Here is a 25,147-nt window from a genome sequence, read left to right on the forward strand (position 1 = left end):
CAGCAGTTCTGTTTCAATTTCTCCGATGTCTGATAGTTGTTTTTATTCTGTGCTGTTTACTTAGAGCTAACAAAAATCAAAACAAAGCAATTGCTTTATATATAATAAAATGGTTGTAAATTGTTTGTCATATTACAGTAAATAGTGGAGGATGGATTTTTCCACAATGTATAATTTAAATATCTTGCGTGACATTGATTTATTTATGTTTACTTCTAACAACAGCAGTTGTTGTGAATGAATAAGGGCTCAGAAGAACTGCAAGAGTATAGTGATGATGGCCAAGTTTACTGCCTTCAAACACCACCTGAAAATGAAAGAGAAGTTGGTCATCCTTTCCATAAGTAATAAGGAAAGAAGTACACATTTTCAGCTTTTTTTTATAATGCACTAGCATTTTTGCAGATTATATGTCAATTTCTCATTTGCAAACTGTGTATACATTTAACTCATAATTTTAAACAATGTTTTTCACTTTATGCGCTATATTATATAAGAGGTCCCATCCGTTCATTATTTTTTTCAATAGAACAGAAAGCTATGTATTTTCATTCATGCATAATCTTTTAGCTATGTATTTTCATTCATGCATAATCTTTTAGCTGTACATTTCTATAAATACAAGTTGACTCGTGTATCCAGAATGTAATTTGAATTGATAACTAATAATATACAAAAGCTGCAAGAAGCTTCAGGCATTTTTCAGGAATACATGAGCACCTTCTACAGTATTAAAAAGGTGGGAATATAACTACATATTTTTGTATTAATCTATAGTCATTAAAAAGTAACAACAAATTCATTGCTTCACAAATGAATCCATGCAACAATGTGCATCTTGTGTAAACTGATAAATAATTGGAAACATGGTCTTATACATGATAAAGGGTAAAAACAAAAACAACAAAAAACAAATAGTGCTGATTTTATCAGAAAAGAAGGGTAACCACCAAAACAGGAAACCGAGGCTGCCAAAAATCAAAGCACCATGATAGGATTAAAATACAATGTCTTAGAAGAAGGTTACATTAATATTATTTTCATTGGACTTCAGCATTATGCTAGACCTGACATATGCCCAAGGAGTGGCAGCACATCAGTACCAGCACCAACTGCCTTACTATTTGAGGAGAATTAATCCTGGGCAGTTCCTGCCACCTTGCACATGCATGGAAAGGACAGAGTGGGGGTAAATTCATCATACTTCAGGTAGAGTAGATTAGGAAGCCGCTAGTTCTATAGCAGGAGGAATGTAGCACCACAGGTTTTAGAAGTAAGAGAATGACTGGTCATGGTCTAAGTGAGCTTTCCTTGTGCAAATGCTACAAATCCAGTACATGTTTAAAATGTAAAATTGTATATTTAGGAGTATTTGGTATATTGTCTTGTCATGAAGGAGCCCAGTTAATTTTTATTTGTATTTTTTAAAAAATCTTGTATCATGGTGTACCATATGGAACTGAGTTCTAACCCCCAGCACCTGCTACAAGGCTATGGCCAGATGCCAGTTCATTGCAGGGTATAAACATTTGCCTTGCTTTGACATGCAGAAGTAAATAAACCTTCAGAAAAGACAAAAAAAAAAAACTACATGGGAGTTGATAAAACTCAAACCCTGCACAGACCATAACTAGAGCAGGAACAGAATTACAGTCTCCCGTTGCTGTGGTACAGTTGAACTAACAGCTCTGGCATCGTGCTGTCCATCTCTCAGATATTAATGTAAGGGTACAAATTAAAGCAGGTTATCATACAAGTGTAGTGAAATTTTAAAGCTTTTATTTAATTCTATATTTGGTTGGCTCTCTGGTATTTATACATCAGCATAGTGTAGATCTTTGAATTTATTTTAGCATGCCCTATTTACTGGAAAGGTTTATTGTAATAAGCATACTAATGGCTGGTTAATATATTCGTTTGTCATGATATGAAAAATCTACTGATAATTGAATACAAACATTTAACCTAAATTAGAATAAAGAGTTAATGATGTTGCACTTTATCGTCTTTAGCTTATTGTAATATTGAACTATATGTAGATACATTGGCTTAATTTAATTCCTCTTTAATGCTTAAAATAACATCTGTGCATTTTTTTAATTGGTAAGTATGCCAAAACCATTGGGTAAATCACCACCTCATTTCGCGAGTGTATGTGTTGGATGATTTGTTAAAAAAAATGTATAATTTTTTTTTTTTTCTTCTTCTTCTTCATTGTACTGGGGTGAAATCTTTTACATGCAAAAATGCATGTAAATGTCTTCTTTTTTTTTTATGTCATACATATGCAACACAGGAACCTACAGATCAACCAAATACGTCTCTTGAATAATAGGACTGGCCTACACTGAACGGCTAAGAAAAGCTACACCCATACTACTATTTTTAAAATGAAAATATTTCAATGTACATTTGTGTTTTGATATTGTTTATGGGACACTAAAACAACCAAAAACATATATAATGTAGGCCTAAAAAAATCCTTGAAAGGACAATAATGTCTCTAGTCTTGGGATTTATAAATTATTTGCCACTTGTGCATAAATGCAGCATTCAAACTGTACAAAACACAATTAAGTTACATTATAGATGAGCAACACAACAAGTGCCATGGAAAGCTGCTCCTTTGTTTCTACTATGTTGGAATATATGTTAAGACTGAAACATTATAAGTGGAATCCAATCAGGGAAGGGTTACATAATAAGTACTTTGTACCAGGCCAGTGTAAGTTAATGGAGGGACCAACCAAACTCAAGAGTGGTTCCATGAGTACTAAGAAAAGTGCTATATAAATGTAATGAATTATTATTATTATTATTCCCCCATATGGCAGGTGGCAGTGGTCCTTGTATGGAACACCCGCAGGTGTGCTTGGGAGATGGAGTCTAAAAGTGTGGCCCCGTTGGGGTCCGTAGGTATTGAGAGAGGGCACTGTCGAGGAAGACCTCCTTAATTTCTTTGTTACCTGGAAGTGCTAACCAGTAGACATGCCATGGCAACAGAAGTATTCCTGGGTCTGGCATAAAAAGGAGCCCGTTGCCTTATGTAGTTGAGTCAGTAGTCTGGAGGCAGTGGGCAACACTCAACTGAAGGAAAGAGGAAGAATTGTGATTTATTATTCATGTATTACTGTGGCTGGTTCGTGGAGAGAGGATTGGGAAGAAGTGTCTGGAGAGAATAAAAAGCCTTTATATTAATAACGTGTGGGGCTCCCTGATGCTCCCTTGTGGTTACACATTTTATCCTATATTTGGGAAGCTGTAATAGAACATGCAAAATTAGAAAATTGCTTATTCCATGATTCATTTGATCAGTTGATTTTCAGGTTCAGTGTAACAATTGTAGGTCAGAGTACATATATATTTTACATTTTACTTACGTCTGTAACATGATGGAAAGGGTTCAGTCCTACAGATTTCCAGTAGGTCTTTGTGTCAAATTCAACCTTGTATATTCCTTCAGTGAAATTAGTTCCTAATGTTAGATTATGGACCTCTCCATCATTATCAGTGATCCTGCCAGGAAAAATTAAATAATATGGTTATCTGAAAAAAATCTTTAAAATGCAGAACTGTATCTATCTTCCAATTTTTGTTTATTCCAGACTTCACTGAATCAAGTTGGATATTCTTACTTACAGTGCCCTTCACAATTATTGGCACACCTAGGAAAGAGGAGTTAAATTATTTTTAAAAAATCACAAAGCCTTTGGGGGAATTACTTACACTAAAAAAAATTAAAGAAGTACATTTAACTGAAGTTGTCTGTGCAGCGTCTGTTGTGGTAGTGGCAGATTCCAAATTATCCATGGGGAAAATGAGTGGAGCTATATACTGGGAAATTCTTGGGAAGAATCTGTTACTATCCACCAGGATAATTAGGATGAGACACTGGTGGACCATCCAGTAGGACAACAATCTTAAATATACTGCAAAGGAGACTTAATTAGTTCCAGAGGAAGAAAATAAAGGTGTTGGACTGGCCCAGTCAATTACCAGACTTAAACCCAATAGAACATTTGTTGGAAGGAACTGAAGGTGGTGATTCAGTAGCTGTGCCAAAAATCTTCAAGATTTAAACCCTATGTAGAACAGTGTTTCTTTTTTAACTTTTGTTGGATTTATTTAAAGCATGTAACATTCTATACTGTCAAGTCAAACTTGACAAAACTAAATTCAATTGAACCCCCACCCAATTACATGCTCCATTATGATCAAATGCTTTTGTGCCTTTTCAGTAAACTTTAGCATATTGTTATGTTGGCACTTATGATTGCAAGGATTAAAAGGATAGACTAGAAATAGTTTGTCTCCCTATGTGAGGCTAGACCATACTTCACAAAGTCCCAGTCCTCTAACATAACTAGGGACAGATGACGTCCAAAACGAAACAACCCCACCAGCAGTGGTGTATAAGGGTTAACATAGAGATATCTATTGAAAATACAGTCCAAACACATAAACATAAAATATAATTTTAAACAATCCTGAAAGAGAAAACCCAGGGAATGATGTTAAACAGTAGGCATGGATAAGCAGATATCTAGTAATAATAAGTCCTAATACAATAAACCAAGGGTATGATGTTAAACAGTCCTCCTTATATACCCTGTATATGTGTATATATATATATGTGTGTGTATATATATATATATATATATATATATATATATATATATATATATACACACACACTAGGGGGTCACCCCCCGCTCACTTCGCTCGCCAACCCCCGTGGCCTGCGCTACATGCCAGCCACTACATGTCTCTGCCACTCTTGTGAAGATGTTAAACAGTCCCCTTTGGGGGGGAAAAAACACATATATAATATAGATAGATATAAAGAATCTGTTTCAATAAGAATCTGGGTGCTGTGATGAACCTTTCACTTTCTGAAGATGAATCCAGCTGTTCTTAATGGAACATTCAAACTCTTTGATATTTTTTTGTAGCCATTTCTTGTCTTGTGCATTTCAATGACGTTTGGCTAAAGGAGAATGCTCCTTTGTCTTCATTTTTGCAGTGATTGTCTAACCAAAACTATGGCCCATACAAAGGGGGCTTTTTATATATCCAGAGAGATCTAAAGGACTCGCAAGTAATACCGAATTCTGTTTAATTATGACTGTCACCTTTGTGTTTGTGATTAATTTCTCGTTTGTGTAAACCTGGAGCTTCCAAACCACAGAGGTTTCAATACTTGTGCAAACACTAACTTTTGAGTTTTTCTTCTTAAACCATTTTCTGTAGATATTTAACTTATTTTGCCTTTGGAAATGTATGGTCACTGCACAAGAGTTCACATTTAAAATACTGAATGGATAAATATGTTAACAAATCGTTTGTCATGTAGAAAACAATGATGATTGTCAAGGGAATTAAATACTTTGTATGCCACTGTACACATATTTATGTATTCTATTGTTGTTTTTGAGTTGTTACATAATTTATTTCTATGTATTTTCTATTAGGCTAATAATTAAATACTGCCTCTTGTTTCATGTTCCTTGTGGGTAGAGCCCCAAGAGGCTGATGTTAAAAGCCCAGGACACCACAATATAGAAAACTGCACTTACAAAAGAGGTCAAAATAATCAAGTAAACATCAGACTAGGGGAAGGTTTAGGGGAAAGGTTTAAAGGGTAAGGATACAAAGTTGATCATCGCTAGTGAAGAGCTTAAACCCAAACACAAAGCAAACCTAATTAGTCATTTCTTAGTTAGAAGAAACTATTAAAGGAGAATATTATCTATATCGCCATGTTTCATAAAAATGTATGTAGAGTGTCACGTATGCGTGCCTAGAGACCATCTTCCTGGCTCTGGTGAGGTAAGCAGTTCCACCCCAGGACAAGAGGGGGCACTGATTCCAACAATATCTTCTCCTCCACCCTGTGCAATCAGGAAAAGACACCCAAAGATGAGGCCTAACCCCGTTCCAATGCCCAGAGAAGGCTCAGACCCTTTCGGTACCAGCCCTAAAAAGCTGACCCACTCCTGAAGGTGACATCTGAGATGAACAGAGCTCCAAACTGGTTAGTGTGTCACAACTGAAACATTTGCTATTTGTTTGAGTTATTTGTCAGCTGTCAGTTTCATTTGTATTAAAACAGGTTACCAGGCTGGTAGCCAAACCTTTTTTTGTCAATCCTGGTTTGCTTTCCCAGCAACATTATAAGAGCAATAATTATAAAGTTTATGTGACATTTTAAAATGAAACAAAAAAAAAATTCACTATAGCAATTATATCATCATAGAAAAAAACTTTTAAGTGTGGCTACAATCAAAAAGGTGACCTTTTTAGGCCGATTGTCAACTTTTATCCAGCGCACGATGAGTTAAATTATGCATGTGACTGTGCCATTTGATTGACTTGAGGTTCATCCAAAATGAATTCCTGACATTTACATTTAAATTAGGCCTTGGCTTCCTACAACTAGTTATTTGAGAATGAATGTAACATTTTGCTAGAGTTGGAGATAAACTGACCGGAGTACCTCATGGTTCCAGCAGCCTAGATTCCATTCCTGGATTAACAATTGTCTGTACATAATTTGTCCATTCTCCTTGTGTCTTTGTCGATTTTCTCTAGGTAGTGCATCTTATTTCTGCATCGTTTATACTTCACGCTCAGAACGTGTACACGCCCGCAGCATGGCTGCCACACATTCTCAGCGTTCATTTGATGCAGCCTCTGAGCAGGTCCTCAGAAATTAACCATGTCAGATCTTCCTTTATGCGCACACCCAGGAACCAGTATTCCGAGACCCTCTCCCTACAGTCCCCTCCAATGAAAAGGAGATAAATATCTGTTTTCTTCCTCCTAAAGGCAATGATTAGTTCCCTGGTTTTGGTGGTGTTAAAAATCAGATTGTTGTCTCTGTACCACACAAACAGCCACTCCACCTCGTCCCAATTAGCAGACTCATTCCCCCCAGAAATGAGCTTAACTACGGTGGTGTCATCCGCAAATTTGATGATACCATTGGTGGAGTGTGCAGAAGTGCAGACATAGGGGTAGAGGGTGAAGAGACGAGGACTTAGCACACAGCCCTGTGGAGAACCAGTGCTAAGGCTGAGGAGATGTGGGGGCCTATTTTTACCCTCTGGAAGTGATCAGAGTGAAAGTCCATAAACCAGAAGCAGATAGAGTTGGATAGTCCCAGGTCTGTCAATTTGGTCACCAGTCTATGAGGGAGGATGGCATTAAATGTAGAGCTAAAGTCTACGAAGAGCAGCCTAACATAACTCCCCCAGTGTTCTGAGTGGGTTAGGAGAGCATGGAAAGTTGTGGCTATGACATCCTCTGTAGATCAATTTGCCCTGTAAGCATACTAGTGTATGTCTAATATGGGTGGGAGGCTTGAAGTGATGTGAATCCGGACCAGTTTCCCAAAGCACTTCATGATTACAAGGGTAAGTGCCACTGGATGATAGTCACTCATCTGCTACTGATGGTAGTGTTTTGGCAGTGGAACTGTAATAGAGGACTTCAGGCAGGGTGGAATAGTGGCCTGGGATAAGGACTTATTGAAGATTTTTGGTAAAGATCCCAGCCAGTTGATCCATACAGTCCAATAGCACATGTCTAAGGACAGCATCCAGTCCTACAGCTTTTCTTGAGTTCACCACCCTCAGTGCACACCTCACCTCATGCTCCTCCACCGTGAGGATGTGGCTGTTGTGGGATGGGGATGTGATGTAGTTGTCTCTGGTGACTTCACCTCAAAGCAGGAAAAGAAGTGGTTTAGCTCCTAAGCAGGTGAAGCATCACCATCAGCAGCGAAGTGCTGAACCTCCTGCCACACCTACCTTTTATTGTTACTATGGAAGTAGTCCTCAGTCCTCCTCTTGTAAGTAGCCTTGGCCTTTTTTATGCCTTTTTTTAATTTGGCTCTGGAAGCACTGTATTGTACCCTATCGCCACTCCTGACAGCGGCGTTTCTTTCCCAGAGTAGGTCCTATATTTCTTTCATCATCCAGGGCTTCTGATTGGGATAGACTCGGAATACACTTGTCCAAGGTGACAGTGTCCAGGAACAGCTTAATATAGCCCAAAACAGTTACAGTATTCTCTTCCAGGTCTTGATGTTCAAAAATATCCCAGTTTTTTCTCTCAAAGCAATCCAGCAGCTGTTGAGAAGTCCCTTCAGGCCACTTTTTAACAGTCTCTGTCTCACTTTTAATACATCAGTAAAAATTGTTAAAAATTATTATAAAATCAAGGAGAACAAACATAAATAAAAATAAAGTACAAACGGTCAATAGCTTCCAATTGTAGAGTGGTGACCAGGGGCCTCAAGTATAACGCAGTGCGTAGAATTCACACTATAACGCAGTGCGTAGAATTCACACTATAACATGGCGTACGGACAAAAGCGGAAATGTTCGTACGCACAAAAAAATCCAAATGCATAAATCTGTGCATTCGCCAACTTCCACGTTCTTCCGCTACATAAATCCCAGTCAGCGTGAAAAGTAACGCACGTGCATGCACCTGCTGTCCCGCCCCAACTCCTCCCTGAATTACGCCTCTTTGAATATGCAAATCAATATAAATAGCCCTTAAGCTCAGCCTTCTGTGAAAAGACAATGGCAAAATCACGGGGGAAAACGGAAGAATTTCAGTGAATACCAAGTGGAGGTAACGAAAAAGTTACTATTTGTTGGTTTAAACAGTGATATGATCAAGAAAAGGATCATATCACAGTGTTGGAGAAACTCAAAAGCTCAAGTTCACAAAGTCACACAGTGCCCGAAATAAAAAAGAAGCTGTCAGATATCAGAGTCGCTGTGAAAAGGCGAGTCGTAGCCCACCGTCTGAGTGTCATATGAAAGCTTATTAGGGCACAGAGAAAAGAAAAACAAATAGGCACACAGTGGAGAAAAAAGCACGAAATGTCAACTTTAATCTCGAAATTTCCACTTTAATCACGTAGTTTATTTTGTCATTAAAGTAGAACATCGTAAACTTCATCATAAAATCATTTAATTTACTAGTTTCTCAAATCCCATCGTAACTAAAGTAGCACATTAAATGCTTTGTTTTGTATTTGATCTTCTATGTGGTCTATGTGTGTGAATCACTATGTGTTTCGTAAACTGTCTTTCTCTTCCTCCAAATGGACACAGAATCCATTACATTCGTGATATTACAGCTCTCTGAATAATTAAAATACTGAGATGTATATTTGATATAATTTTCATGATGATAGGAGTTAAAGCATGTTATTAAACATGGGAACACGGTGGCACAGTGATTATTCCTGCCTCACGCAAGATGCTTGCTGCGCCGTGTGCGATCTTCAATGAAATAATTTATTGCAGTAGTACTGTCTCTTTCAAATGTACTAACTCCCAATTCCTCTCCTTACTTTTCTTTCTCCAAATACCCAATCGCCACACAATCAGCTCTGTAATAGACGGTAAGCAATCTGTAAGCTTAGAACACCAATTCTTCAAAACTTTTAAGGAACATTGAAATATCTTCATAGTACATGTTCAATTATTCTATCCGTCTATCCTTCCAGTGTCGCGCCAGTCCCAGCAATAATACAGCGCGAGGCAGGAACAATCCGTGAACGGAGCGCCATCTCCTCGCTAGCGCTGCGGCACCGTATCCTCACATGTTTAATTATTAACAATATAGATTATTTAAATTATGTTAACATTTTATCTGTATAATATAACACATTTTCCTGCATTTCATCTTAAAAATGATATCGTCATCATATGTAAATACGTGCTTTATAAATTGACTCAGGTTGTGCACTATTACAACTGTAGTGCAAGTTTACAGTGAGGTGATTGTACTTATAAGTACAAATAGTTCTACAAGGAGCACTTGATGGATTGATTGAGTGCCTTTATAGTTCTTGAGATGAAACTGTTTCTGAACTGTGAGGAAAGGCTCTGAAGCATTTGCCGTATGAGAGCAGTTCAACAGACAGCATGGCTGAGGCAACGTGTGCTTAATTCTGTATACCGATAGTCTCTTTCCAAACATCTGCTGTAGAGCTGTGATTCCCCACTCAGATACAGTGACATAAATACTCTGAGTGGTGCAGTGAGAGTAATATGGAAAAAGATTATCCGCTGTGGCAACCCCTAATGGGAGCCACTGAAAGAAGAAGAAGAAGGTTCAGTGAGAGTAACAACGCTAAAGCAGCTATGGTATTTAGAATAGTTAGACCATTCGGTGGACCATTATATTGTTACAGGTTAATTACAATCAGCAAACACAAACCAAGTGAATGTGTGTACTATATAATACTAACAAAAAGAGCAGCTTACTACTGAAAATGGCAAATATAGGAGTGAGTGGGGATGGAACCAGGGACTTGATCACACTTGGTTTGCGTCTGAACTTGTGCTGTTACTTAGACTCAGATCAGATTTGTTAAGAGCGCGTGTTGATCTTATTTTTCTTTCAGTAATAGCGCCAGCACAAATCAACACCCGATCTGATGCTGTTCGTTTTCAAATAATATTTCATTAGTGCGATGATGTTTTCACATATATTGTCTCTTTCTTTCAGGTGTGTAATAGAAACCACAGCATAGAGAGAAGCGTGTACGTTGTAACAGGTGCACACTTTGTAAATGTAGGAAAGACGATCCTTGCGTGTGTGTGAACAGTTAACATTTGAATCTGATGATTGCATATAGCGCTGAAGTTACTGCTCTGTGCTATTCTATCCTCTGCATGTCCTGGAGTACAAAAGAAACAGCATACAGCAACATGTGGGGACTGGCAAGATCGGGGAAAACAAACATGCAGTCACTGATTACAAACCGCAAGATGTTATGCGAATGAATAATATGAATAATGTTGCATCCGTGCCACAAAGTTTTCCGAAATGTACTGTACAGGTCATAAAACGAATAATTCCAAATATCATATATACCTACGTCTACGTCTATGTTTTTTTTTTTTTTTTTTTTTTGACATCATACACCATAAGGTGCATACTAATTCAGCATGAGCAGGAACACTCAATAAAACTGAATAAAAAAAAACAAGTGACGGTGAGATACGAAGAAGGCAGATTTGCCAGCATTTGTGTGTCAGCTTTAATCCCTCCAAATGAGAGAATGTCCATTGTCTCAAAACACCACTCACATCTCCAGTTATTCTGTTTCAAATGACAAATAACAGCGTCAGATCCCTGGGTGGGGTGGCGGTAGTATGTATCGTGATTGTGATTTAGAGAGAATAAAAGTTAAAGAAACGTTAACTTTTACAGGTCCTATAAATGCACACCGTGTGTTACAGATGCAAACCAAATGTATGCATGTACTGTATAATAATAACTAAAAGAGCAGCTCACTACTGAAAACAGCAAATATAGGAGTAACTGAGATCGAACTGGAGACTCTTGATTACAAGTCAGCAAATCTTACCGCTATGCCACTGAAGCTGTTGTCTCTTCCTTGAACCTTTTGTGAAAGTGTTTACTTGATCTTTGGACTTCAGGCTTCATACATTATATAGTTTATGCCTACATTTTGTCATTTACTACTAAAATTTGAAAAACGTTTCTGTTTTAAAAATGTCTTTACACAGATTACTGTAGAAACAGTTTATTATTTCCACTCTAAAACTCCAGCAGTTTAGTCACTCCCAGATAATCAAACAAGGCATAAGCTGGGAAAACTTAGTGAACGTTCTGCGACGGTGGGGGATGGAATAGCCGGCTGCTTGCTGCTCGTCTTAATCACATTTAGAAGACAAAAGACGCTGGCGGAGAGGTGAGAACGGTTTTAAGGTGGGCCGGATCGACAAGTTTTTTCATAGACTCTGGTAATTCTAGTGTTAAACTAATAAACAATATGCAGTTAATTTCAGTGTATTTATAAAGCCGTGTCAGGGATATGGATCTAAACAGGGTACGCCAGGGTTGGAGCTACCGTGAAAATGTGTGTGGCTTTACGCCAAGTTTAGGTTTTATACATTGCGATTTGAGTGTGGAAACGGGCTTACGCAACATTTTTGTGCGTACGCACAGTTTATACATGAGGCCCCAGGTCATTAATCACTTGTATTTTCGGCACTAGGAACAAATGATATTCTAAAGCATTCTGTTATACAGTGTAGTGAGAGAAGATGTCTGCTGTGTTTACTTCTCTGACCCACCAAATTGTTGTGGAGAGGGTGACTGCTATTATCAAGAATTGCCTGTACTTTCTTCCCCACGCCCCTTTCCACCACAATTCCCAGTGAGTCCACAGTTCTTCCTAGCACTGAGCCAGCCTTCATCACCAGTTTGTCCAGCCTCTTAATGTTCTTATCTGTCATACTACCTTCCCAACAAACTACAGCAAAAAAGAGGAGACGGGCAACAACCGTGTGATAGAACAAAGACAGCATTTCACTACATACATTGAATGATCTAAGTCTTCTGAGGAAAAGAGCCTACTCTGCCCTTCCTGTAGAGGATCTCTGTGTTCATAGACCAGTCCAGTCTGTCATCAAGGTGGACATCTAGATATTTATAAGTCTGCACCACCTCAATATCCTCCCCTTGGATGTTGACAGGGTGAAGTGGGAGCTTAGACCTACAGAAATCCACAGTTACCTCCTTGGTCTTCATTGGGTTCAGAACCAGGCAGTTCTTATTGCTCTAGTCACTAAACGCTCCAATCAGATCCCTATATTCCCTTTCCGGCCCATTCCTTCTGGATGTAGCAAAAAAGTTAATTTTATAATTAAAATCTGCTGTGTATAATGTGAAGAGGAATGGAGACAGGACATTTTTACTACCATCACGGAGACACAGTCAGTCAGGTAGTTATGAATCCAGGAGATGAAGGTGGAATCCATCGCCATTCTCTCCAGTTTATCTTTAAATATGGAGGGTTGGATGGTTTTGAATGCACCTGAAAATTAAAAAAATAATAATCTTCACATAACTGCTTGGTTCATTCAAAAAGGAGTTGGTCTTGTGTAGCATGTAGAGGATTGCATCCTCAATAACAAAGTGTTCTACAACAAACTGTAGGGAATCCAAGGCATGCAGAAGCAGCTGCTCTAGTGTCTTCATAATGTGTGATGCAAGGGCCACCGGTCTGTAGTCACTTATCTCAGTCGGCCACCCAACTTTGGGAACCGGCACAAGACATGATGTTTTCCACAGAGCTGCGACCCTTCCACCTTGAAGACTCAGATTGTACAATATCTGTAGGGGCCCAGCAAGTTGATCTGCACACTCCTTAAGCAGTCTGGGACAGATACCATCTGGTACAGTTGCCTTTCCAGGGTGCAGCCTCTTTATCTCCGCCCTCCCCTCATCTGCTGTGAAGAGCAGGAGATTGGGACCATGCGTAGCAGATCTTGCAGCAACGGTGTCAGGGGTGCGGCAACATGGAGGAGCAAAGTCTGCCTTTGGGTCTTCTATTCCCTCTTCCAACATTGCAATCGGTGACACTGAACCAGTGTTGGATGCCATGTCAAACCTATTATAAAACAGGTTAAACTCATTGGTGTTGTCCTCATCACCTGCTGTTGTCTGGATCCTGTTTTCTTTATAGCCATTAATGATCTTCATTCCTTTTCACACCTCTTTGATGTTATTGTGTTGAAGCCTCATGTCCAGTTTTCCTTTATAATTGATTTTGTTAAGCTTCTCCCTATCACCAGCCTTAAAATCCTCCTTTTTTTGGTTGAGGAGTTTCTTGATGTTGTTAGTAATCCAAGGTTTATTGTTGGGAAAGCAGCAAACAGTTCTTGCTGGTACAACAATATTCCTCCAGAAACATATGTAGTCCAATGTGCAGACAGCTGCCCTGTCAATGCCAGTGTCTGTACCATTCTCTTGGGACTCAACAAGTATATTCTAATCCGTACACTCAAAGCAGCCCCTCAGAGACTTGGCTGTCTCGTCCACTTCCTGAATGATTGAGTTGTTGCAGGCTGTCTAATTACACAGGGTTTGTATACTGGCTGCAGATAAACCAAATTGTGGTCTGATTTACCAAGTGATGGTCATGCAGAAGCACTGTAGGCCACCTTAATGTTGGCACAACACAGGTCCAGTGTTCAATTTTTCCCTTGTGGGACAGTCAGCATACTGTGTAAAACCAGTCAAGTAAGAGGAAATTTTGACATGTTTGAAATCTCGTGAAGTAGCAACAAAAGCATCAGGGTGTTGGATCTGTAATCACATGACAGTCTTATGAGTGATTTCATGATGTGACATGAAAAAATTCCCTCGGTACATAATATGGTCTTATACTAACTAATACCAAGAGTTCAATATCCAGACAGCAAATCCTCTCCTTCACAGTTCTGAATCCAGGATTACATAAACACTGCATTGTTATATAAATTGATGCCTCTAAATTTGCCTGATGTGAGTGAATGGGAGATAGTCACATGATAGGGGTTCTGGGAAAATCCTTCTTCAAAATCCATTGGAAGAATGTTCCAGCATTGAGCCTTACTATACCTCCACTCTCAAGACAACTTAATTGAATTCAGGTTCTCTGGGGACAGGAGCTCACTTTGGCAGAACCGAAATGTTATCAGAGTTTTAGGCCTTGCTCACCTACACTAATTTAAAGCCATCAGTTTGTGTTAGATACCGAAATTTGTGAATCAGGAGAGAAAGGATGGAACTCTGTGAAAAGCCCACCTGACACTGCCTTTGTACAGTCCCTTACTGTTTTTAGTTTCTCTGGTGCTTAGTTGAGTTCAGAATGTTACTTGTTTTTGATCTTCTCCTGTTCAGTGGATTTTACCTTCTGTCTTAGGTCTTTTAGTTTTTTTCCTCTGGCGTATGCATTTCCCCTTTCTCTTTGCTACTTACTAGCTTTGATTTTGGACATAAAAATGCTGTCTTTTCTACATTAAAAGGTCCTTCAATTCCGCTATTCCTCACAATAACAACTTCAGTTGATGTGCGAATGATTATCATTTCCCAGCAGTACAGTTATGGTTAACATTGACTTTTGTATCCTGCCTCCACTGTTGGTTAACCTGGTTTGCGATTGTCACTCATTTTTTGAAAAATCTGCACCAGTCCCCTCACTGTCCACTTGTCATTCTATATTGATGGCACCAAGAACAACTCATACTGTACATTCTTCACTGGTCATTTTTGCTTCAGAGCTAGTGTTTCATAGATTGTTTCCTCATTTAGTGGTTACCTCTTCTCTTCACTTTTGACTAATGTTCCATTTTGGATCCTGACTTGTATAAATAAACCAGAAAATGAAGAGATTAAGGAAAATTGTGTAAAAGTCCTCAAGTTGGCTTCACTATTTCTATCAAAGGTACAGATATGTCTGACATTAAATCTAACTAAGGATAACTGAAGACAAATCTGTGTGGACTTTCCTGCATATATAGAACTAACCTAATTACTTAATCAATTAATGAATTCAAAAGTTCACAAATTCTATGAGTTTCATTACTGGTGCATTAATTTCGCTTGGTTGCCTAATAAAACAGGGCAAAGTTAAAGACAGAAATTAAAAGAATAAACAAGAAAAAAAATTGATGATTTATTCCAGCTTTGCATCCTGTGCTGCAGACATCAATTCTAACTCCCCATAGACAAGAATTTTGATTACAATGGTTGGGAAGTTGATGAAACTGAAACTTGAAATCACTCAGTAATATGCTGTAATTAGCACAGCGTAAGAAAATATAGCACCACAGTCTCTAGGGTCTGGGCGCTGTACCATTTTGAAAGAAATGAGTGTTGAAGTGCATTCAACAGTGAAACAGGTCAATGTGACATTTGAATATAGGAGTTGTGTATCCTTTTATTTACAGCCAATGCATAAGGCAGATTGTCATGTTTGATATATCCATCTGTGTGCTTTTGGGACTTCTTCATTACCCAATGCAATACAAATAAAGCACATCAAGATTTGTTTTACTCTTGATATGCTTAGATAATATTGGATGACAACTTTTTATTGCATAATGCTAAAAAAAACCTATCTAATCACAATAGCGATCATTGCTGAGGTGCTGATTTCAGTTTTACTGTTTGGTAACCATGGAACGTCTGTTGACATACTGTATATAAATTATATAAGGGTTTGGATTTTACTGTTATGTTGTTTTAATTTTAAATGTTTCTAAGCACCCTGAGCAAACACAAAAAGAATAGAGTAATACAAGAGTAAAAATTGATTTGATTTAGAATAAACAGCATTGGTCAAATTATATCAATCCCACTTTATTGTGCACCATCATAATCCTTGTTACTTAGAAAAATAAATACAATACAAAATAATTCAGAACAATAATGTACTATAGAATATCTGTTATCTATTATTCAGATAATCTGATGAACCTGTGTCTTGATACCAAGTGAGATTATACTGTATATCGATGTCCTGAATATACAATTAAGTAGAAGTAAACTGTTGTTAATCTTAGCAGAGCCAGCATTTGTATAGTAAGCGCCAGAGTAGCACTTAAAAAAAAAACAATAAAGTAAATGTTTGAACTTTAGTTAATTCATTATTTATTTAATATTTTACTTTATATATGTATTTATTTATTTTTTAGTTAAGTAGTATTGCCTAATTTTTATATTCTTTCTTTTTTCTTCATCTTGTAAAGCACTTTGAGCATCATCATTTATATGAAAACATGCTATATAAATAAATGTTATTGTTGTTGTTGTTTAGCCTGGTCGTTTTAACCCTAGCTTTTGTTTTTTTTACAAAATCTGCCTGTGTGGATTGTGCAAGTTCTGCACCAGCTTACATGGTGTTTCCTGTAGGAGCTCAAGGTTTAGGATATTCTCCTAGACTACTCTACATTGGCCAAGTGGGAATGAGTGAGTGAGTAAGTGAGTGACACTGCATGAGTAAATTGTGTACAGCAACAGACGCAATCATGAGCTTCTCCCTGATTATCAGCCAGAGGTATCAGGATAGGGTTTGGTCACCACAGCTGTGAGCTGTTTTAAATGAATTTGTCAATGGATATATGGATCCTGAACATTGCCTACTTGGGGCTTCTCTGATTTCTTATGAATGGTTTGTCCTACACTGGTGATTCTAAATTGTCCCTAGTGTGTGTGTGTGTGCGCACCCTGCTGTTGGCTGGCGCCCTGCCCGGGGTATGTTTCCTGCCTTGTGCCCTGTGTTGGCTGGGATTGGCTCCAGCAGACCCCCGTAACCCTGTAGTTAGGATATAGTGGGTTGGATAATGGATGGATGGTTTGTCCTACAGGATTTACAGTATTTCGGTAATCAAACAAGGTGGGTGGTCTATTCATTTCCCTTTCATGCCATGAAACTGTTTTGTGTTACAATATCCAATTATAATTCACTTAACAAAGATTTTTTCCAAATTATCAATACAAAATGGCAACAATCTTCAAAATTAGCTGAAAATGAATACTAATAAAACTGACTGGGTGAACATTTGTCAGAAATTGCAGCAACTGTACAAGATTTTTACACTGTGGTTTAAACCACAAAGTCACCTTTCATCCCCTAAACTGAATTATTAGTGAACTTTTTTTTTTGTTGTTGTTGTTGAGCTCCCAAACTCCCAGGTTACAGCGAGGTGACTTCCAGAATTTCTTGGTATTTTGGCGTGTCTATTTTGCTTTCTATTTTCCGATTTCTTCTGGAGAAGTATTAACCCAAAATGACAGTGTGACCATCAGGCTTTATAGTAGGAATGTTTTCATAGGATGTTTGGAATGTTTTTTTCATCACACTATAAAATATTCTTTCACTTGGTTGCAATGTCTCTTTGATATTTTAAATACTGACTTTCTTTAATCCACTCATCTATTAAGCTCATTTTTGCTTTGCACCCTTCCCCACCAAAACCTTTCATCTATGGGAGAGGAGCGAAAGCTTTAGATTCGCGAAAAATTTCAATCTCTGGTTTTCAACAGATCTCGATGTTTTAGGGTCCTCTGATACCAAAAACACTGATATCTCGGTGATGGGTGTGTATCTGTCTGTCTGTGTGTGTCTGCATGTCTGTGTGTTACAATTTCTTGAGGACAATCTAGAACTAAAACAGCTGGACAGAAAAATACCAAATTCAAAACTAAAGCTTGTTATGAGATGATGATGTGCTGATTAGTTTTTGAGCCAAATCGTGCAAGAGAAAGAGGCACTCTAAAGGAGCCCTCAAATGCTGTAATTCTGCAATGAATTATGACCTCTTCTAGTCAATTGCTATCGTAATGACCTATTTTATGATCAGAAAGATCAGCATCAGAGTGGTAAATAATTACTGAAATTTTATGGAATAGTGTGGGTAACTTGGTTCCTAGGGCACAAGCCTACTGACGCTCATGTCCAAATGTATGCAATCGTTTTGTTCACCCCACTGAATTAAAACTGAAAGTCTGCACTTCAACTGCATCTGAGTTGTTTCATTTAAAATTCATTGTGGTAATGTACAGAACCAAAATTAGAAAACAGTTGTCTCTGTCCAAATATTTATGGACCTAACTGTATACATGCTGTGTAATGAACAGTCTATCCCTCTCCATTCTCGGGTAGAAGAGACTGCACTTCCTAAAGTTCTGTCAGAGACATCTTAATGGCCTGCGTGTCTACTGTTCTTCATTCTGCATGAGGCCTTGTTCCACACAAATTCACACAAGTTCCATATTTTCTCACTTTCCTGGTAATCGGGTATGCTCTGTTTTTTGGAAAGTTATTACACCGCAGGTTTTTAAGTAGCCTAATCCTGGACTGTCCTCTATATATGTGAGCTTGAACTGGATATCTTGATTGGACATTTTTGTCTCCATGGCTGTAGGTTTTCTTAGCAGTGCTACTGACCAGCTAAGGTAATTTCTATAGATAAGCATATTTTTCCTGAGTTGATATAATTGATAAGCACTCTGTACTGGTAGGTTTAAAGAATGAATGAATAAATGGAGCCATTAATTTGCTCACAGGTGCACTATTTTTCTAATTCCACAAGCAAAACAAACTACTGAATACAAATATAACTGCTAATTTTCTGTATTTGAAACGAAAAATTAATTATTAAAAATTGTTTAAATGTTGCTTTCCATTTGACATTATCAGTTTATACTTCTGGTGAAAATACTTCATCTCAGTTCCTTATCGTAACAACATCAGACATGAAGAGTTCTTGTGGAATATGTTAATTCAGGAGAACCTTTAGAATTTTATTTTTGCTTTAGTATTATAATGTTTTCCTTTGAGCCACAGATACACAAATTCTAAAAGTTGAAAAAAGCCAGAGAATGCTTCTATGTAAGTTGGAAAGTGGAAAAGTGGGTTTTGATTTCTGATCATTGGTACAATATTTTGAGAGAGGCTGCACTGTTTCGAAACACCCCATCAAGAACTCTAAGAATCATCTTCCCAAGTCTTCCCTCATTCACACAATCCTTTGTTCTTAAATTAAGGTTATGTTATTGTGACTTAAGGATCCATCCATCCATTCATGTATTTTCTGACACAGCTTCTTCCATTAGAAGATCATGGGAAGTTGAAGTTTATCCCAGCAGCACTGGGAGCTCTTCTTGATATTTATACACTAAATGATAGTGGGATAATTTGGAGATGTGGGTTAACCTAACCTGTACATCATCATCATCAAGATGTTAGAAATAACACATCAGAGAGTGCGTGCAAACTTCAATGGTGAAGCTGGACAGGAAAATATGTTCATGACACTTGAACAAATTAGTAATAAAAAGTAATCCAATATTAAAAACTACTCCATCTAATATAACATACATCATCAAGTCAAGAATTGAAAATCTGAGAAAAGATAATATTCAAAAATCACTGTTTCACTAAATTGGATGCTGTTACAATTGTACATAATGAAGAGTGTGGCACCTTTGTTTTGTTGTGCACATAAATTGTTTTAGAAGAAACTGTGAAAATATATTTTTTTGAAGGTGCATATGGTAAATACATGACAAACGAAGGAAACCTAACCAAAGCAGAAGGCTTTTGAAAACTTTTATAGAATGTTCCACTTTTAATACCTAAGTGACATTTTACTGTAGACAGACAGCAATCAAATGCTAGTACCCAGACTGTCCTCTAGTGTATTTCACAACAGAACATTCTGAACATTTCTTAACCAGCATGGTATTTACTTGACAGTTTCAAATTAACAAAGAATCTGTCTTATAAATGGCTTTGTGAGATACCAAGAACAAATCGCAAACTCACCTGCTACATACGATCTGCCAGCTGTTCTCTTCTCCTGCCTTCAAGACTTTCAGGTTAAGCTTAGCTGCTGGCATCCCCCGGACAGCATCGAGGACTTTAACCATTAGAGCGCAGGTCTCCTCCTGGGCCTTTTCACCTTCTTTCTCCTTAAATCAAATACAAGGAGCTGACACAAAGAACTGAAAGTCCTTGACTCAAATAAGGCTGCTATAATCTTACATGTGACTTTATTTCCTATAGTAGTTAATCTTTTTATAGGAAACTTAAAAAAAAAAAATACATATATATAAAATTTGCTTTACAATTTCATTATAAATTAATGGCAAAGCAAAACTAATGTATGGGCCTGTTCCATTCACCTCAGTAACTAATTAGGACAAAGGTTTTTGATTAACTAAAGTTGAAAGTCTTATCTTGCTGTTTTGCAACAAAAAATGTATAGAAAACAGTGCCGGATTAACCAATAGGCACATGTAGCATATGCTACGGGCCCCGCAATTTCGGGGGCCCCCAAATGGAGGACCCAATATTTAATGAAAAAGTGTAGCATTGAAAAACTGGTCTTTAAAAATATTATCTTTACGTTTTTAAACTGTAAATTTCTTACACAACAAAACTTTAGGGGCCCAACACATAAAATTGACATAAATATTATAAGATTCTTATTATAATCGAGAGTAAAATAATTATTTAGTCCGGTTTGAACTGTTCAGAATCTAAACTTCAGGTGATGCAGACCAAAAGGGCCCCCAAATTTGAAATGTGCTACGGGCCCCCAAAGCTCTTAATCCGGCCCTGATAGAAAAGTATACTATAACGGTGGCATGGTTGAATACTGCTAGGGATCAAGGCAGTAATCTCTTTAATTTTACCAACAACCAGAGAAATTGCTGAGCCACAGTAACAGCCCTTCCTTGAACCCATATCACCCACAATGCCTCTCCTTCCTCCCCTTCCACACTAGGTGTCCAGCAGTCATATAGTATGAGAGTGTTCTTCTACCTCACAAATCTGCTGCCATTCTACAAAATACAAACTAAAAGCAGTTACAATTACAAATCAGTTAGCTTTAGATCTAATATAATCATTTGAAACTTTTATGTGCTAGTATTGAATTACGTCTGTCTGAACAATGATAGCTTTCACCTTGATAGCTTTTACTTTTGTTTTTCCCTTATTGTTTCGTCTTAAGTAATCAATTGATTAAAGTCATGTTTTTTCTTCTTCAAGAATATGACTGTTTCAAGCTAAATATAACTCAGTTAAACAATAAACGAAAGCTTTAATTTTTAGTAATAGCAGATAGCACATCATAATTTCACCAGCTTTACTTTAAGCTTATGTACAGTATATGTTAACTCTCAATTGTAGAAAGTTCAACTGCTTATTTAGTTTTTGCCCTTGGACAGCATCCATTATCCAACCCGCTATATCCTACCTACAGGGTCACGGGGGTCTGCTGGAGCCAATCCCAGCCAACACAGGGCACAAGGCAGGAAACAAACCCTGGGCAGGGCGCCAGCCCACTGCAGGGCACCCACACACCAAGCACACACACTAGGGACAATTTAGGATCACCAATGTACCTCACCTGCATGTCTTTGGACTGTGGGAGGAAACCCACACGGACACGGGGAGAACATGCAAACTCCTTGGACATTTAATAATAATCTAAATACACTATTTCTTCAATTTGGGGATTCAAAGGGGCTGGGGCATATCTTAGCAGCACTGGGCAAAAGGCAGGCACCAGTCCCGAATGGCACACCAGCTTTTTAGGGCACAATTATTATCACACCTATACTCACTAGTGCCAAGTCAATTAATCCAAAATACATTTGTCTGGGATTCGGATTGCCCAGCTCCTGGACTTTGCACATAATGCCTTCCTATAAATTAAACAGTACAGTTACTCTTTAACCTACATGGTTTTGCATTGCCTCTCAATTTGCATGTGTGGTTTGGCCTCATATTGTATGTTTTGTTCTGCAAATTTTGATTATGGTGCTATAAATCATACAGTACTGGGATTCACCACTTTGTGTACATTTGTTGCTGCACCCTTTTTTCCCCATACACAAATCATGGAGCAGTGTTGTTGGTGTCTATTTGTCGGGGCTCTTTTGTCTCCTGCAATTTTGCCGGTGTGCCATTTCTGGTTACAGCTGTGCTCTTTGTTTGATTTCCAAAAATTCACAATATCAGTATCAATATCACAGTAAAATTAGCAAAGCTGGACATTGGAAAATGTTAACCAGGCTGTAAATGTTCCAGAAACGCAATATAAAAACTGATACTTTTTAGAAAAACATAACACATTAAGAGAAAGACCTCTCCTTAAACCCAAAAAAGACTGATTTACAGTACAACTTGTACAATGTTGTACACGTCATGTAGTAGAATATTTGATCAGCTTCAGGTATTCAGTATTATGAGTTTAATTCTAGAAAGTTCTTAATATAACTGCTTATGGAATGCATAGGAAGCAAAAAATAAAACCGCCACTACTAGGATTCTGGCCTCCAATGATTCTCAGGAGTGTTAACATCAGTAATCAAGTAAATATCAAAGTAGTATGCCAAATGCAAAGTGATCACCAGCTAGCAATATGAATCACAATTCCTGAGTTCAGATCCCCTGGGCGCTCCCTCTGTAGAGTTTGCACCTTCTCTCCATGTCCATGTGAGTTTTCCTTCTATACCCCCAAAATGTCCATGTTAAGGTAATTGACTTGACGGGATTATAGGTGTGTGTCTATAAGTATGCCCTGTGATGTAGTGGCACCCTGTCCAGGTTGGTTCTTGTTTAAAACCCCGAGCTGCTGGAATAAACACAAGGTTCCTGTAACCCTGAACTGGATAACAGTGTTAGCAAGTGGAGGGATAATATAACATAATCCATCCCTCCATTTTCTGAAGTTATTAAGGTCATTACAGGCTAGGTTGCAAAGAACCTCGGTCAAAGAGAGCTGTTGAGTTTTAGAGGAGTTAGTCAATTTAACAGACGTATTGTAGGTCTTGGAGAAGAAACTGCAGTGCCCATGCAGACATGGAGGAAAATGTACAAACTCCAAACAGATGATGAATAGATTGTAAGTTTAACTTAAGTCACCAAAGTTCTGAAGCAGCCAAGCTAATCAAATGTCAACTCATTTGAATTCTATTTAATTCTAATCAAAGTACATATCAAATTTGATATACTAAATATATACATGCAGTTCTATATACTATATATATATATATATATATATATATATATATATATATATATACACAATTGTATTGAATTTTATCAATGTACAGCTCAAAATACATCTCAAACATATCCTGAATAACATCTAAACCAGTTTTTCAGAAACTATGATGGCATTGGTTTCATAATAACTTACCGTTTGTGTAGCTTCATAAACAGCAATCGTTGCTGCTAATAGAATAAAGAAAGTGGCACGTGCCATTTTGCTTTTGGTAAATTTCTGAAAAGAGTAGGCGCTTTTCTTTTTTATACCCCTTCCCACTAAAAAGGATTATGTCTCTTGTGACCGCATGACTTGAAACCTGCTGATATTGATTGTTGACTAAGTAAATACTGTACTGGGAGAATAAGTAACCGAAACAAACATGCTTTGTGAAAGACTTACAAAAGAAGTTCTGCCATGCAGACTAATCCCTAGACATTAAGCCGCAGTGGTTTTATATCCACATTTTATTAATATACAAAAGCCCTTTTGCTTATTAAGTTTTAAATATTCTTTCAACCAGCTCAGACACACAAGCAGTATGGAGCTGAATTACTTTTCCACATCTGGAGGAAATGTTCACACTTTGTTGATGGAAGTTTGTTGCAAGGTTACCGTCAGATTTCCAAAGTGTATTTATTGTCAAACTTGTATCTTTTTGTAAGTGTTTTGTTACTTCTGAGGTATTTAAAATGTATTTCTTTTAGAACCTTTAATTATATTCATGGATTCAACAAGCTATCCCAACCGTGGTTTGCTCCTGTTTCTGCCTGATGCCACCAACTCTGTACTTGGATTTGGATGAGATAACACAAAGAATAGATGCATATATGGATGAGTGGGAACTAAGCAACAACAAAATGTGTGAATAAACTATAAATTATTTTTGTCATGTTTGAATTTTATACATATACTGGATATGAAGTGGAGTAGCCCTGATTGCCCTGACCCCATGGGGTTCACACCGTGAGTGACTCAATGATTGTGTTATATCATATTTTGCATGGAGGAACCATGGAAAGAGGTTGCACTGAACCAAAGGGATCTGTGCTAGTCCAGACAATGTTAATATTTACAGATGAATGTGTTAATGATTTAATGATTGATGGAGTTAGTCGATAAAGAGTTCATGCTTGCGGAGAGTATATGACACCCAAGCCAAGGCAGAAATTACAACTTGGCACACTGTGATTTTACCCAGAATATATGAGAAAGGAAGTCTGGGTCATCACACATGGCTTGCTACCAGTGCAGTTTCAACAGGTTAAGCAGCAAACAAAATGGATGTTAAGTGTTTAAATTGATAGTAGTAATGGTAATATCATCATGTGTACAAACTACAGTGAGGTTATGACTTGCATGTCCAATCAACATGCAACAAAGTGTATCTTGATGGGTGTTTTACTAAAGAGGCCTATACTGCTTCTCAAGTGTCTTTGGTGACTAGAACATACAGATCCATTGGTCTAGCTAATTTATCCCCTTCAGTTGACATCTTCCAGCTGTTGCCTGTTTGCCAAACATTTTTATGATTTATTAGACCAATACAGGGTGGTCCAGATCTAATTATACAACTGTTCGACTGACAACCGTCTCCCCGCCATTTTGGAATGCAGGGCAGGTGCTGCCATCTATCGGCAACAAAAAGAATTTTAAGTGAAATCTCTATGTGCAGGGCAGGTGCTGTGAATTCTCTATGTAATAAACTTAATAAGTTATAGCGTAATGAAAATTGCATAATTAGATCTGGACCA

The 25,147-nt window shown here is 37.7% G+C and overlaps 1 protein-coding gene across 1 annotated transcript; it reads right to left on the reverse strand.

The window, feature by feature from the left end:
* Positions 1-6: 6 nt before the first annotated feature.
* Positions 7-23,714, reverse strand: ttr (transthyretin (prealbumin, amyloidosis type I)). Its single transcript, XM_028803627.2, has 4 exons — positions 23,547-23,714; positions 20,159-20,304; positions 3,381-3,516; positions 7-307 (listed from the first exon to the last, which is right to left on the reverse strand). The coding sequence occupies exons 1-4, from the start codon at positions 23,610-23,612 to the stop codon at positions 200-202; spliced, it is 456 nt and encodes a 151-aa protein (XP_028659460.2). The 5' UTR covers positions 23,613-23,714; the 3' UTR covers positions 7-199.
* Positions 23,715-25,147: the final 1,433 nt, after the last annotated feature.

This window comes from Erpetoichthys calabaricus, chromosome 6 (assembly GCF_900747795.2).
Source record: "Erpetoichthys calabaricus chromosome 6, fErpCal1.3, whole genome shotgun sequence".
Lineage (NCBI taxonomy): Eukaryota > Metazoa > Chordata > Cladistia > Polypteriformes > Polypteridae > Erpetoichthys > Erpetoichthys calabaricus.

Bases quoted from the DNA above. Each gene is read 5' to 3' on its own strand.
- ttr (XM_028803627.2), bottom strand. From the start codon at position 23,612: ATGGCACGTGCCACTTTCTTTATTCTATTAGCAGCAACGATTGCTGTT. The intron at 20,305-23,546 runs GTAAGTTATTAT...ATTTGATTTAAG, and splicing joins TTTATGAAGCTACACAAACG to GAGAAAGAAGGTGAAAAGGC. The intron at 3,517-20,158 runs GTGAGTTTGCGA...TTTTCCTGGCAG, and splicing joins TGGCAGATCGTATGTAGCAG to GATCACTGATAATGATGGAG.